The following is a 15,369-nucleotide window of genomic DNA, read 5'->3' on the forward strand; positions in this document are numbered from 1 at the left end:
GTAAACAGACATAGGGTAAAGGAACTTACAAAAGAGCATTCCCACTTTATACAGGGGGTAACCAAAGCTGAATTCAAAATGGACCAGAAAGCAGTTCTGTCTTGGGCCAGGTGATTTAACATGCTTATTTTTTCCCCCAACACATTTAAATAAAATGTTTCACTACAGTCAAATATTTTCATATATTGATATCAATTCTCTTTAGAAAAGCACCACTAACAAAATCATGAAAGGACAACTACTATTTAGACAACTGAATTTCTAAAATTAATTTTCATATGTGCTTTACAAAGCATGCAGCGCTTAATGGCTCACATATTTCACTTTTTCTGCCCCCAGAAATGGCAATCCAGTGGTTCCTATAGAACAGGAAAATAGTAAGTAAGGCTAATGTTTTTGGGTTTTAGTTCAAAACATGCTTCTGATTTTGAAAATAATCATAAGGTATTGATTCATTGCATTTAAGTTATTAACAAATTGTAACTTGGCATTCAGTATTTCTGTTATGGCCATTTTAAGGGTCTGAAAAAAATTAGCTGTCTAAAGAAGAAAATAAAATGTATAGTTCTCTGTAAAGAAAGTAATTTGTTACATATTCAGTTTCTATTTTTTTAATTTGTTATTGAATAGGAATTTATATGGTCATGTTTCAACATCTGTTTTGACTGAAACTACTCTCTAAGTAGTTTTCCAGCACTTCTTGAGCCATTACTTAATATGAGCCACTACTTCATCATCTAGACCACCTTTTAAAACTGCTATTAATAGACTATATAAAATCAGCAGGCAGCACTAATATCTGTAAGTTAATATAAAACCATTCCTATCAGGGGAGATATTGGATACTGTAAATGATACAAAACTTCAGTAATCATCTGCTCTACAAAGACTTGACCAGAATTGCTCTAGCAGCGAAAGGAGTCTCAGCAAGCACAGGCTGCACCTGCACCCTCAGGTGGAAGGAGAGGTATCACATTTAGGTCAGCACATACAAAGGCTGTTGATTATACCAGTAGTACTGTCCAATGCACACTTGGCTGCAGCACTAAATCAGGCCTAACCCCAGTTTCATTCACCTGACTGGATATCTCAATGTCTGTTTTGTTTTTAAATCATGCAAAGATAACCTTAAAAAGTAACCCTGGACCACAACTGTTCACATGCCTACACTCATCTGGACACTGGCATATGGTTACCTGAAAAGCTTATTCCAAATCAAGTTAGTTACGATTTCCTACTTTAACACACGTAGCCATGCATTTGTTTCTATAAACTGAAGCAATTTTCTACAAGATATGTAGAAAGTTATGGGTGCTCTCAGTTAACACAAAAGAACTAAAGCACAGCAAATGTATATCCTGGTAGAACCTTGCTTACACAGCCTTGTGTGCACTTTGCAGATTCCAAGATTTCTCAAGGTACCTTCAGATAGGTAACTGTACCTGATCCACCTCTGATAGAGTTATGAACTCTACACTGGCACAGTTATGTGCCTCTCCTATAAAACAAGATGTGTAAGGTCCTGCACATGAGTAAGAGCAATCCCAAACATAAACACAGGCTGGGCAGAGAACGGATTGATAACAGCTGTGAGAAGGACTTGAAGGTGCTGGTTGATGAGAAGCTGAACATGACTGAGCAATGTGCAATCACTGTCCAGCAAGCCTGTCCTGGGCTGTACCAAAAGCAGTGTGGCCATCAGGTTGAGGGAGGGAGATTCTGCCCCACTACTCTGTGAGACCTGACCTGGAGTGCTGCATGCAGCTCTGCAGCCCCCAGCAGAAGAAGCACTTTGACCTTTTGGAGCAATTTAAAGAGGAGGCCATGAAGATGGTCAGAGGGCTGGAGCATCTCTCCTATTAAAACAGGTTGGGAGAGTTGGAGTTGCTCAGCCTGGACAAGAGAAGACTCTGGGGAGACCTTACAGCACCTTCTAGTTCCTAAAGGGGCTACAAGACAGTTGGAGAGAGACTTTAGACAAAGGTGTGTAGCTGTAGGACATGGGGGAATGGCATCAAACTGAAAGAGGGAAGGTTTAGATTAGATAGTAGGGAGAAATTCTTTACTGTGAGGGTGATGCAACACTGGAACAGGCTGCCCAGAAGTTGTGGACACCTCATCCTTTAAAATATTCAGGTCCAGGCTAGATGGGGCTTTAAGCAACCTGGTCTAGTGAAAGGTGTCCCTGCCCATGGCAGAGGGTGGGAACCAGATGATCTTAGAGGTCCTTTCCAACCCAAACCATCTCTGATTTTATGATTCTTCCCTTTTACAGGCACTTGGAAAAACCTATAGTAATTTTTTATTTGGTGTTCCATTTGCTATCATCACTGATAGATTTAAAGATAAATCTGTAATAATTCATTATTAAGAAAGCAAGTAATGATTTTTATAGGCTTAGTTAGAACACATACTAAAATTGCAATTGCAACAGGTAGCTTTTATTTGAACTACAGGATATTCACTATTTTCCATAATTCACACATTAAGAGTATTTTGTGGAAGACAGCTAAGATCACCAAAATGGTAAAGAAAAACCATTAAACTGAGGCAGGGGGGGCTGAGTAGAGGTGGGAGTGTTCCTTCATCTGCCTGATCACTGCCACATGTCTAGATTATCTGGTGTCTGTTGTTACAATTTTTAAAATAGCAATGGCTAAGATGCAGTATCTCTGCAATTCAGGACTGAAATGTTTATATCTCTGTGCAAATTCGCAAACTTAATTATGCAGTGGTCTCACACTACTTAATATAGTATCAATATTAGATATTGATGCTTTGTTTATAACCTAAGCATGGAGTTTACATTCCATGTGTACATGCAGTTTAGCAGGAGGCCTGTCAGAACAAACATACGTGTATGTTTTTAGGGCCACCAGCTGAAACAGAGAAAGCCAATATTTCTTTGTCAGATGAAAACCTGAACTCTCAGGAACAGCATCTGCTTCATCAACATGGTAAGGAACTTTTCATTTTTTAGTTAGGGTTAGTAAAATTGTGTGCCTTCTCTTTGAAAGAATATAAGTCTATAGGTGATAATGGCATTGCCTAGGAAAGATTATATAAAAAACCTGTCTCCCTCAGAGTTTCAGAGAACATTTATACATTACTGTTGTCCATCTGGTGTCTCTGTAAGCATGCAGTTCTTAAAGCTTGTTTTAGAACCTGCTCACAGGGAGGTAAAAACTCACAGTGTGGTTCACATTTCAGGAGTTTTAGGCTACATAAATGCATAGGATTTATTGTGTATTTCACCTATAAAATAGAAAATGTTTTATTATGTCTCTGAATAAGGTTTTGAGTGTTATACTGCAGAACATTTTAACAGGACAACAACCTAAAATTTGTTGTTGCTTTTTGACAGAGAAACATTTGGAGGAAACAAACTGTGATGCTCAGCAGAACACTCCCGATTCTCCAGAATGTAAAGTAAGTGACGCTCTGAGGTGTGAGGTGGTTCACCAAGTGAAGTGAGCTATATGGAGTGAGGCTTTCTCAGTAGTGGTATTTAATGTATTTTCTTCTTCTCTTTGATATAAAGAATGTGAATATACTGCACTTGGAGAGTGTCCTGTAAGTGTTGAATTGTATTCAGCACAAACAGAGTAGAATGCACTGGGCACTTCCTGGGGACAGACTCTTCTGTTGCTGTTTTTCAATGCTTAGAAAGAAAGTAGCACAGGAAAAAGACACAGAATGTCACAGCATGGGATTCTGGGGAAAATATGTGCAATTGTAAAACATTTTCCACAACAATCTGAAAACTGAGATTAATTGGTTTCATTCTGCAATTTGCAAATGGACATTTTAAAAGAGAGTAAAATTACCCCAAATCTTTGCAGTATTATGTAGCACTGATATAGACCAATATGGTTTAAATTTGGCAAGAGTATGAATTCCTGAATACACACAAGTGTTTTTGTTGGGGACAAAAAAAAGTTATTTCCAAGCTCAGCATACAATACTTGAAAATTCTTACAAGTGAAAACATCACTTCTGTTGGTGCAAACACATGGAAAGTAATGTTAATTGAAATTATTCAAATTGGAACTGATATTTCATGTGAATAGATTAACTAGTTTTCTCTTGATTGTGGTTTGCAAAAAAACAAACGCTGTCTCTTGTTAAAATTAGACCTCCAACCTGGCAAAAAAATTGGAACAATTTTCTTGCTTTTGATTATGTCATCACTATTACTACTTCCAATCTTCTGCATGATTTAATCCATGATGGTTTATATCTTCAGCTCACAAAAATAATTTCCTAGGCTGATATTTGTCGCATTGGAGCTAGTCATGCTGCAAGTCATAAACATTTCTAGCTTGCTGCTATTTCTGACATAGTACTTGACCCTAAAAAGCAGCTGACTTTAAAAGCAAATGAAGTGCTAAAGTGGAAGAGATGGGAATGTTGGAATTATAAGATTATGATCTAAATTATAGAAAAATAAGAGAATAAACTATGTACTGCATCACTGTCATGCTGGAGATAAGAATGCCTTATTTGTCAATTAAGGTGATTTATCTGATATATTATAAAAGGATTACAGAAGTACATGTTTCTTTGCTCTTAAGGGGTTATTTTCCCCAGCAGCAATTATTAAAAAGAGTATGAAAATAAGTATGTACTATTTTCATTCTGATACATACATGCAGCTGTTATCTTGATCCCTGGAAGCTCTATAGATCTATTCAAGAGTAGGATATATCCCATAATCCACATAAAACAGTGAGGACTGTGGGAATAATGGGAATCTTCAGTAATAAAAATGCAAACAAAATACAGCCCTGAATAAACTCCACTTTGGAATGCATCTTTGTCTATTGCAGGACTTCATTATTAAGATTGAGCTGGAAAAGGCAGAAAATGGAAGCCTAGGATTTGCACTGGTAGGTGGAAAAAATGGCAGGGCTATCCTAATAAAAGCCATCAGCCCAGAGAGCAGTGCAGATCTAGATGGGAGACTTCAAGTTGGTGACATCTTACTTAAGGTAATGTTTGTTCTTCATTGCTTTGGCTCACATTTTCTCTACTTACTCTAAAATGAGCATCTGTTCAATATAAAGGTGGTGCAGATTGGAAACCTGATGCTGCTTTGCACAGTAACACGTAGGAGATGGTGTCTCTCAGCTCCTGGTGGTTAGAGGGTTGTCCTGGGGGCTCCTGTGGGACAGGGCCTCTCCAGAGCTGGTAGCTGGACACTCCAGCAGAGGCAGAATAACAGAGCAAGCAGCCAACTGCACTTACTCAGGACTGTAGTTGTGCCTAGGGAGGATTCCAGAGAAAGTTCATGGAAGCCAGAGTTAACTGGCCAAGCATGCAGGTCACAGCTAACCAGGAGGATACTGGGAAGAACCTGTCATGGTGCCAGTTAGGTGTTATCAAGACAAACAAAAAGCACTGGAATTAGGGCTTTTGGGTCTTTATTTAAAATCTTACTATCCTCTACCTTTTAATATAAATCATCCTTTTTGTTACCCCAAATTATTTTTTCTTCTCCCTCCATGAGTTTCAAAATTGTTTGATTTTCTGGTTTTCATTTACTTCCATCTCTCCTTCATCTTCTTAATGATGAATAAGGGAAGCCCACTTACTATCTCAGACTATAATTTTGTGGTGTCCTGGAAATCATAGTATAAAGACATAGAGATGAAGGATCAAAGCAAGTTAGGAGAGAATTCTCTCCCACAAATGGGAGAAAATGATGACACATGAAGTTCAAAGAAGTTCTATAAAGATTTCCCAGTGCTAGGATATGTGACTTTAAAAAAGGCATTGTGTTACAGGAATCTGGAAATACACATCATTGTATTTTTCAGGTGAATGAGACTTTTGTGTCTGGTCTGCCACGCCAAACAGTTACAGATTTGCTGCGCAAGGCTCAAGGCACTGTTCAACTCACTGTCTGCCGAAGCGTGGCTTTGCACTGGGCTTATTCAGGCAACCAGAGCAACAGAGCTTCCACTCCAAACACAAAAGCAGAGCCTGGTAAGCAGCTACATCCACTCATCATATGACAGAAGTGGGTTATGTGTTGCCTGAATTCAACTTTGACATTAGCAAAGCAAGTCAGTTTTACAGTTAGTCCTGTTTCATAGCTGTAGGTACAAACACATTCTTCACCCTGATTTACAGCTCTGGCTAAACTGCTTATGACACAGGACCACAGGGAAGGAATGCCCAAGTGTGATTTTTAAATCTAGGAACAAAGCTGTAAGACCCTCATCGATGCTTTAACTCAGTTTAAGTTTTTAAGTCATGAATGTTGGTCTGATTTTACCCCATTTTATGCAACTCACTGATGGAATCACAGCCCATTTTTGGTTCAGTTGCTAAAATACTTCTCCCACAAACTTCACATCCCATCACTCCTACTTATCTCCTGGAAACACTACACCTTCTGTTCTGTCTGGCAGACAGATCCTCTCTCTTCTGTGCTTATTCATGCTCAAATCCAGAAACCTCTGCTCCCAGGTCTATTGTTATTCATTTGAGAGCACATCCATCTTGCACAGGGCAACTAACTGTTGACTAACACTATGGAAGAACTTTGTGCTCTATGCTTTTTTTTACTGAATACTCAAAAATTAAACACTAATTAAAGCTGGGAGTGGAAGCAAGGATATAAAATTACCAATAGATTACATAGTTATAGTCTTCAACTTCCTATTTTTTTGATTATTGAAACATTTCCTATAATGTGGAGAAACCTAAGTGGGAAGGATATAAAATTCCTCCTTCTGGCCTGCTGATTACAAATTGGAGGCTTTGTTTCAACCATTCTTAGTCAAGAAGACACTGCCATTGCCATTTTCTTCTTATATGACATTGGTGAACTACATAGTTTCTGGAAAGTTTCAACTGTTTTCCTGCAAGACACAATGGTATTAGAGAAGTACTGGCAGCAAAGTTAATCTGTGGCATTTTTCTCTTAGCAGTGTGAAGGAATGAGCTGGGTTAGGTAGGACAGGTTTAAATTGTTTCAGGTTTTTTTAATAGCTGCTGTTGATACAGTGTATCTTCTGGCAGTCTGAATTTTGCTGGCTTCTACAGTGGTGACATATGGCATTTGTGCTCTGTTAACCCTCCCAGGTATTCACAAGAGAGAGATTCCACGCCGGTTTAAGACACTGTATCTCAGTGCCCCATCTGAGGTCAAAGTCCTTTGGTCTAAGCAGCAGGTTATAATTTGACCTATATTTTCATGCATTTAATTTTGTTTTTGTTTTCTGGTATTCAGTGAGTGGTGGGGAAAGCCTGCAAGCTCAGCCTATTTTCACTTTCAAGGAAGAAGGCTCCAACCAAATGTGCAACAAGGTAAAATCAGAGAAGTTTTCAGAAGTTATCAGGCAATGTACTCATCTGTTTGTTTACAACATGGGATTGCTGCAATGTGGGAAAGAACCACACCTTCTTAATGAAAAAACATTTAATGTGAGGGAAGTGTGCTGCCATGACTGGAGCTGCTGACATTTGAGTGAGTCAGGATTCCACTGAGATAAGAGCACATGATAAGTATAATACATATGCTAAAATGGTGGAGGGAAGAAAGGTTGCATACATAACTCTTGTTCCGATTCTTTATAATACTGAAATGAATTTATTAATTTTACTATTCTTTCAGTATCTCTAAACCATATATATTAAAAAATTTATATTCAGCTATCTCCACTACTATTCATAATTCAAATGCATCTAAATTTCTTCAAACACAGATATGATTTTGCATCTTAGTAAGTCCTGCAAAATATTCCACATTAAATTTCAGAGCATCTATTATTTCTAAATTTAAAACTGTAAAACTCCTTAGTAAATGTGAGAAATTTAGATCTTCTTATCCTCCAGAAAACAAATAAAAAACCCAAACTCTGAATCAAGTAATATAATTTAACTAGAAAAAGAAAAATTGTAAGAATCCTTGACATAAATAAACTGAGAAAACCTTGAATAGGAATTTTTTGTGGAAGTTTTAGCATGCTGTTAGAATGGGTGTTGGAACTAAACTTTTAGAGACTGGTGAAATGTAATATCAAAATAAAGTCATATCTACGGTCTGACAAATAAGTACTCCCAACAAATAATATCAATGAGAAGTAAGAGATAGAAGTAAGGTTACATGTGACCAATCAGATCTTCCAGTTAGCAAGGCATTAAGGGAAACATTTAGTTTTAAGCAATGTGGTTAATTCTATCTAGCACACACCTAATTTTAAGCATGTTCTTAGTGTTTTCCCTGAATTTAGGGATGAATGAAGGTTCCATTAACCTCTCTTCTTCATTATTTCCAGCTTGCCCTTATTTGTCTCCTATAAATAGAAACTATTTCTGCTTTACTTTATAGAGCAGAGATGTAGACTTGAAAAATGACAAGCTACTAAAAAAAAAAGGAAAAATGAAGCAGTAAAACAGATTTTCTTCACAAATCAAAACCAAAAATCATTACAGCAGTCTCTGATCTATGTAATCCATAGGTACAGAAATTGAGTAGATGAATTAATGCTTAAACCAGCAGCTACAAACATTCCTATTCTAATGGGGAAATACATGCACAAAAGTAAGAAAATAAAGTACAAGTGGGAGATACCATTAAGATTCCCTGGGGCATTCAGCATGTGAAGTGTGCAGTATGCCAGGGTGTTTCCTGGGTGCATCTGAAATATTGAGCAGTGAAAGAAGAAACACCAATTTGAACTAAAATATAAATAATTATTTGTCAAGTGTTACAGCTGAGAAGAAGCTACTTTCACATACTAACAGCAGATATCCTGCATCATTATTTAAATGCAGGACCTAGTTATTACTCTTTAGGATGGAAAAGCAGCCACCAATACTATTGCTTCTATTGCATATGGAGGATCATCAAGGGTCTGCCTTCTCCATTAGCTGAGTGCTTCTTCAGCAGAGCAGCTGCACCCTGCTTCTACCATTGGCATTGTTGTGTCTAAGATAAAAAAAGGAAATTATTACAAACAGTTCAATCTCAGATGCTGGTGCTTCCTGCTGCCAAGAATTGGGAGGGGAAGAGTGTGACTCACGATTCCTGTGATTCCATTTTCTTTCTGAGATCAGAAAGGATATAAAAAACTTTTCAAAGTTCAGTCATGCATGCTGAGATGTAGAGGTGTTTCTAGGCTGTATTGTTCAGAAACTTACAAGTGCAGCTGATGAGGCTTTTTACTCCAACTAGTTACTGCAATACACACTTTCTTCTGAAAGTGGAAACTATTATATTTTCCCTTTCCTCCTTGAGCAGAGGACACACTTCTGTCAGAAACAAGAAAGACTGTTGATGAAAGTATCTATATTCTTGATGTTTCAGTGTAGTGATTTTTCACAGATTTTTCTTATTTGAAACCTACAGGATGAACAAAGAACAGACAAATCTCTCCAAGGTCAGGTGGCTGGACAAGACTATAAGGATATCATTAGTAACATTTCAGCAAGGTAAGTCTTTCAAATGAAGTAAAACCATAAAAATAAATAGTATGGATAAATTATATTTCCAGCTCTGTCCTAATATGGTATGAAAATGACAGAAATACGGGTCTATGGAACGCAGCTCCACCTGCAGGAAGAGCTGCTAAACAGCTTCCACACAACTACTAAGACAAGAGAATTGACGCCTCCAGGTGTAAGGGCTAACAGTTGAAAAATGTCCTACATGAAAATGGTCTCTAGCTGTAAGAAACTTTACTTGGAGTCATTTTTGAACAGATTTTTATTCAGAGTATGTTCTTACCTCTGAAAAAAAAAACAACAACAATTGCATACTGACAATAATATTTTTCAGTAGCTATATTTGCAAACACTCCAGACAAAATGCTACAACAACTCCTTGAACTTATGATCTTCAAAGTTCTGACCAATTCTTGAAAATAGTTGCTCAAGAAAGTGAAAAGTGAGCACAAATAGATTAAACACAAAATCTTTGTATGAGTCAGCTTATCAAAGCTTCTGCTAGTTCAACTGATGTTGTTTTACAGGTCACAGAAATGTGCAGAATGTGAAAGCTGCAGAAGAGAAAATCAGCAGTCTGAGTCAGGAAGCTGGAACAATGAAGATGATGTTATTCCCCACAGGATTCCTGTTCTACCTAGAAGTAATCATACAAAACTTCTCTTGTTTCTTCAACAGCATAGCCCAGCACCTCCATATATGTACATTGAGAACAACACTAGTCCCTTGTATACAAGCTAAAGATTTTCTCTTTCAGTCTAAAAGACTAGGGCACTCAAGACACAGTTTTTACCACAAATGCATATATAGGCCATCCAAACTTCTGTAACTCTAAAAGGAGACATACATCATGAGGTCTCTCCTCTCTCCCTTACTGTTCCTATACAACTGAGCAAAAAAAGTAAATTACACATTTAAAAATGCAGAATGAAAGGTCAAATTCTCTCTCAAGACTTTGTTCCCAAAATCATTGAATTTCACCCCCATGGCAATTCCATTAAAAACTCTAGAACTGTGCTTAAGCATGTACTGAAGCACTTCCACAGCTCAGGTGCCAAAGCCCCTATGACACAAGAAGTGTTTACAGAAAGAATCTGCCTAATTATTCCTTTATGAAAATAAAGCTCCTTCTGCTCCAAATGAGAATAATTTGTGAAAGGAATCATACTGAGGATGCTGCAGTATCTCACAGACTCAGTGAAATACAGATTGCCCTCTCTCCTTTCTTCTTATCACCTGGTAAAAGCGACGAGTTGCTGATGGCTCTTATTAGAGGTAAAACACAGATAATTCCCTCACACTACCAAGCCTTCCTGGCCAGCAAACAGAAAATTATAGCCAGTCTATCATCTACTACCTGCTCAGAGTTTGGGGATTTTTAATTCCCCTTGATCTGGAAGGAGAAGTGTACGGGAAATAGTGTGCTGTCTGGAGTGGGGATCTGTCTTCATTGGCACTCTCAACTACACAATAGGAGCCTCTTCAAGGGTTAGAGAATGAAATGCAGAAGACAGCTCAGGCTTTAGAAGCTCAGGCAAGGCAGGGGCAAGTCATTGCCCAGACAAAAGCACAGCAAGCACAACTCTACTGTAACAGAAATTAGTTAAAAGTAGTGATGATACCTTACAAGAGGAAAGCAGAACATTGCTTGTCTTCATCCTGGAACGTATCATCAGCTTTTCTTTGAGACAGCTGGTATGTTATCCTTTCCAAACAGTAGCCTATGACTAAAAACCCAAAAATCTGTAATTCCTCTGTCTCAAACCATTATTTTTTACATAACAAGCTACTGTTTTTACTCAACATGAGAACAAAAGTTTTTCTATCATTCCAGTACAGTAGTGATATTTCTGGAGATGCAATGTTTATCTATTTTCTTAATCTGTCAAGTACTGGATCAGAACATACATTTCAGGATGAGCTAAGTAGCAAAATTGAATCCTGACTTTGGTGCATTTAAGATAGTTTCTATCTTATTCTTGAAGGGCAGTGTGAGTTAAGATGACAAGAACAATATATTTGCTTACTTTAGGAAGGAAGAATTTAACGTGATTATTTCTAGCAGTGTAGTGTGGCAATACTAATTGTCATGGAAGTGTTGGAAACATGAAGATGATTCTCTGTGAAGATGTGGCCAGAATATCCTATACCACTATAAATTAGCATTAAAGTTTCCAATTCTGCAAGGACAGTTTATTTAGAACAGACTGTATTTAGAAACTCTGTGAGGAAATAACTTGCAGTAATTGGATCTGCTTCCAAACAACATGAAATGCAGTGCTGGTTGTATCCATGATGTTTACTTATTCTTCTTTCTGCTGTGAACATAAGTAAATTGAAAATACTTTCTTCCATTTTCTCATATTTCACTTTCATAATATCAGCAACAAAATATATATACATACTGCAACTCCCTAGTTTTTAAAGCCAAGATTCTGCACGATGAACAATAATAATTAAAAACTTCTTGGTTTTTTTATTGTTGTGTTTTGGTATTTTGTTTGCTTTTTTTTGTTGTTGTTGATACATAGACAGAACCTTTGCTTCTGGAGATGAACTGACTCAGTTAATTAACTTGAAACCATCACAGAGTGGAATAGATCCAAGGACTGACATAACAGGTCTTATTCAAGGCCTTCAGCTGCGGATTGAAAATCAAGAGGTGCTAAAGGAGTTTATGGTAAACTGTGATTACTTTTTAAGAACTAACAGCTCAGCACAGCTAAGAAAGTGACTTTTAATAGCGTTGTGCATACTGTATGGGAGTTCAACTTATATATCTTTACTGAATCCTTTTTCTATGACAATTTTTCCTGCCAAAATGGGGTTTCTACTCTGCTGTTTGGGTGACAGTACAGTATTTACGTCTCTTTCTTTCCACACGTCAGCTTTAAACTGTTCCCTGTTCAAAGGTACTGCCCATAAAACAAATAATGGAACATTCATAATGTAGGTTAGGAATGACTTTCCTAGACTGACTTCTTCCTATTACCCCTCAGCTCTGCTGAACATCTGCCTAAGAACTACCCTAGGGGCTGCACGTAAGAAATAAATCCATGCTGCTAAGATTTCACTAGTGTAGAAACAGTTGGAAGGAAAATATTCCACACAATGGAACACTACAGTTATCCACAGAACTCATTGTCACAAGATGCTGTTATGATCAGAGACTTAGTGAAATTACAAAGAAAATGTAATGTACCTCCGTAGATAATGAAAACACATAATTATATCTGATTGCATATGAATCAAGAAAAAATTGTAAAATTAGGAAGGCTTGTAAAATCTCTTGTTTCAGAACATAAACAGAGTATGCAGTTATCATCAAATTCCCAAAGAACAGATTATTCTGTAATTCTTCAACATAGTATACTGGATTTCCTTTAAAAGACTTGCTCATTACCAGTGGAATGGATTGCTGCCACTTCTCCATAGTAATTGCAATGTTATCAGTTTATTTCACTTGCCTTTATAGCTCCAAGTTTCTGGGCACAAAATCCCACAGGCTCAAGTGCATAGGATTTGCTGACTTTCCCTGAAGGCTCAAGGGCATGTATTAATTTCCATTCATTACATTCAATTACTGATATAGGTTACTGTAAGCTGAGCCGCACATCTGCACAGAAAACATAAAGATCTAATAAGTAAAGTGCTGGTTACCAAAGCCATTGGATATTTTATCTGAGTAAAAGAAGTAGTAACTGATGAAAGTGTTCAAGAACTGTCACATGTACTTCAGTTCATATAAATGTATAGTGGCAGAACGTGATGGCTGTGCATTGTGCAATGTGTAGCAAATAGGTAGGAGAATAAAAAAATGTCAAGGTAACACAAAAATATAAATGAAATTAATTTGCACACTTCTGCTTCTGACTACACTGCATTCAAATCCCCTAAATTTGCTGTGAAGTTCTTAATGACTGTATGACTCGCACTTAATATCATTGGTGGTGTTCCCTATATTCATCCCTTTTCTCCATCACTGAAAAATATTCACTGTCATTATTGCACTGTTAATAGTGTAATAGTTAGTGCTTTAGTCATTGTGTTATCAACCATAAATGCTGGCATTTGCCCAAGAGAGTATTCCAAACATCTATAATACAGCAGTATACAACAAGCACTCGTAATGATGGGGTCTGAGGATGAGGGTTGGAAATATCACTTGAAAATGCAGAAATATTGTGCAGGGTGAAGAAAATACAAAGCAAATTGAATTCCTTGCCTAGAAGTTTAGAAAATTATGTACTAATTCTCTTCTGTAAGAAGTCTATTTGCCAGTCTTGGGTTATATACAGCAGTAAAGTTTGTTCACACTGACACTGTAAAAATTGTCTGTTGAGGATGTGAACAACATGGATTGACTATTTCTTTTTGATCTAGGCATTAGAACATGTGAAACCAATAGATGACTGCAGAATTGGCAAAGCACCAGAAAACCAAAACAAAAACAGATACCGAGATATCCTTCCATGTAAGTATGCACAGAAATGGGAACATACATTTGGTGAACAAGTCATCAGAGAAACACAAGAAAATTTTCTGGACCCTTGATGTCTTTCTAAACTGCATCAACAGGACAACACATGCAAAAATTTGTAGCATCTCTATAGATCAGTGATGCAGTATATATATTTTTAGAGGTTTTCCTGGTTTGTAACACCAATATCCAATGACAACATTCCTATGCAAAACATGAAAAGCAGGATTGGGTACACTATTTTGGAAAACTGGCAAACAATTCTACAGTAATTAGAAGGCCTTTCACAGTGTTACACAAGTACCTTAAGAAAAATAAAGCTGCAATGAACAATACAATTTATCTGTGGGAATTCCTACTTGCAATGATTAATATTAGTACCACTAGTCAAATGTATTCTAAAATCCAGAGGCATACTTTTCTGAAAAGACTGAGGTTTCCTATATCCTGAGTGCTGGAGATGGTAGAACTCTGTTTCAGATCCACAGCTGAAATAGCATCTTTCTGTTTCTGTACAGATGATAAGACACGGGTTCCTCTGGGAGAAAAGAATGGCTACATTAATGCAAGTTACATTAGAATGAATGTTGGAGAAGAGGAACACTTTTATATTATAACCCAAGGGCCTCTGCCATCCACTATGGCTGATTTCTGGCAAATGGTCTGGGAGAGTGAATCAGATGTGATTGCCATGATGACAAAAGAAGTGGAGTTAGGGCAAGTCAAATGTCATCGATACTGGCCTGAATCTCCCTATGACTCTAAAGACCTGGCTAATTTCTATCTCAGGCTACACAATTACCAGATTATGGAATACTTCATAATTAGAAAAATAGAAATTATCAACAAGCAGGTAAGTTGACAATACTTTCATACATGATTAAATTGATTATGTAGTTTATGTGAGTGGATACAAGTAGTATTGTTTGATTCTTCCATAATATATGCTCAGTATTTTTTAGGGATGTAAAAATCTGAGTAACAGGCATGAAATTAAGGTTAAGGAGGTGCTTCTTTTTTGCTCATTACACAAGCAATGGATCCAATATTACATACATTTAGACAAGAACTTGCAAAAACAAGACCTCTAATAGTCACAGAACTGGTGTGTTCAGTGTTTTACAGAATTGTTTACTGTTCTTATCAAATCACATCCATGCCAGAGTGGATTCAAATTCTGTAATGATGGTTGGATGGAAAGAGGGGAAGAAGGTGGCTTTCATCCTAGAATTTAGGACAAATGATACTTTTATTGTTCATGAAAAGACACAAACACACATGAAACTACAAATCTAGCAGCATTTTTTAGAAACTGAACAAACACAGAATCCAGGTGGAAGAACAGGGAAAACAGGGCAGGTATAAGCCCATCAATCTTGCCTTGATATTAAGTAAAGCTTTGCAAAGATATCTGTAGGACATATTATTTGATG

General features: G+C 37.1%; 2 protein-coding genes across 4 annotated transcripts in view; one reads left to right on the forward strand and one right to left on the reverse strand.

Annotated features, from left to right (window-relative positions):
- The window catches only part of MAPK8 (mitogen-activated protein kinase 8), a 268,471-nt gene that overhangs the window by 104,196 nt on the left and 148,906 nt on the right, over positions 1–15,369 (reverse strand). The window lies entirely within an intron of this gene.
- FRMPD2 (FERM and PDZ domain containing 2) overlaps positions 1–15,369 on the forward strand; it is a 61,166-nt gene that overhangs the window by 41,430 nt on the left and 4,367 nt on the right. The window contains exons 33-43 of the mRNA XM_086900394.1: positions 340–377; positions 2,871–2,957; positions 3,365–3,429; positions 4,830–4,991; positions 5,820–5,988; positions 7,241–7,317; positions 9,362–9,444; positions 9,984–10,099; positions 11,988–12,136; positions 13,840–13,930; positions 14,455–14,789. Of these exons, the coding sequence (XP_086756520.1) occupies positions 340–377; positions 2,871–2,957; positions 3,365–3,429; positions 4,830–4,991; positions 5,820–5,988; positions 7,241–7,317; positions 9,362–9,444; positions 9,984–10,099; positions 11,988–12,136; positions 13,840–13,930; positions 14,455–14,789 (1,372 nt within the window). The remainder of the gene's footprint in view (positions 1–339; positions 378–2,870; positions 2,958–3,364; positions 3,430–4,829; positions 4,992–5,819; positions 5,989–7,240; positions 7,318–9,361; positions 9,445–9,983; positions 10,100–11,987; positions 12,137–13,839; positions 13,931–14,454; positions 14,790–15,369) is intronic.

The sequence above is a fragment of the Cyanistes caeruleus genome, chromosome 8, assembly GCF_971803275.1.
Source record: "Cyanistes caeruleus chromosome 8, bCyaCae1.hap1.1, whole genome shotgun sequence".
Lineage (NCBI taxonomy): Eukaryota > Metazoa > Chordata > Aves > Passeriformes > Paridae > Cyanistes > Cyanistes caeruleus.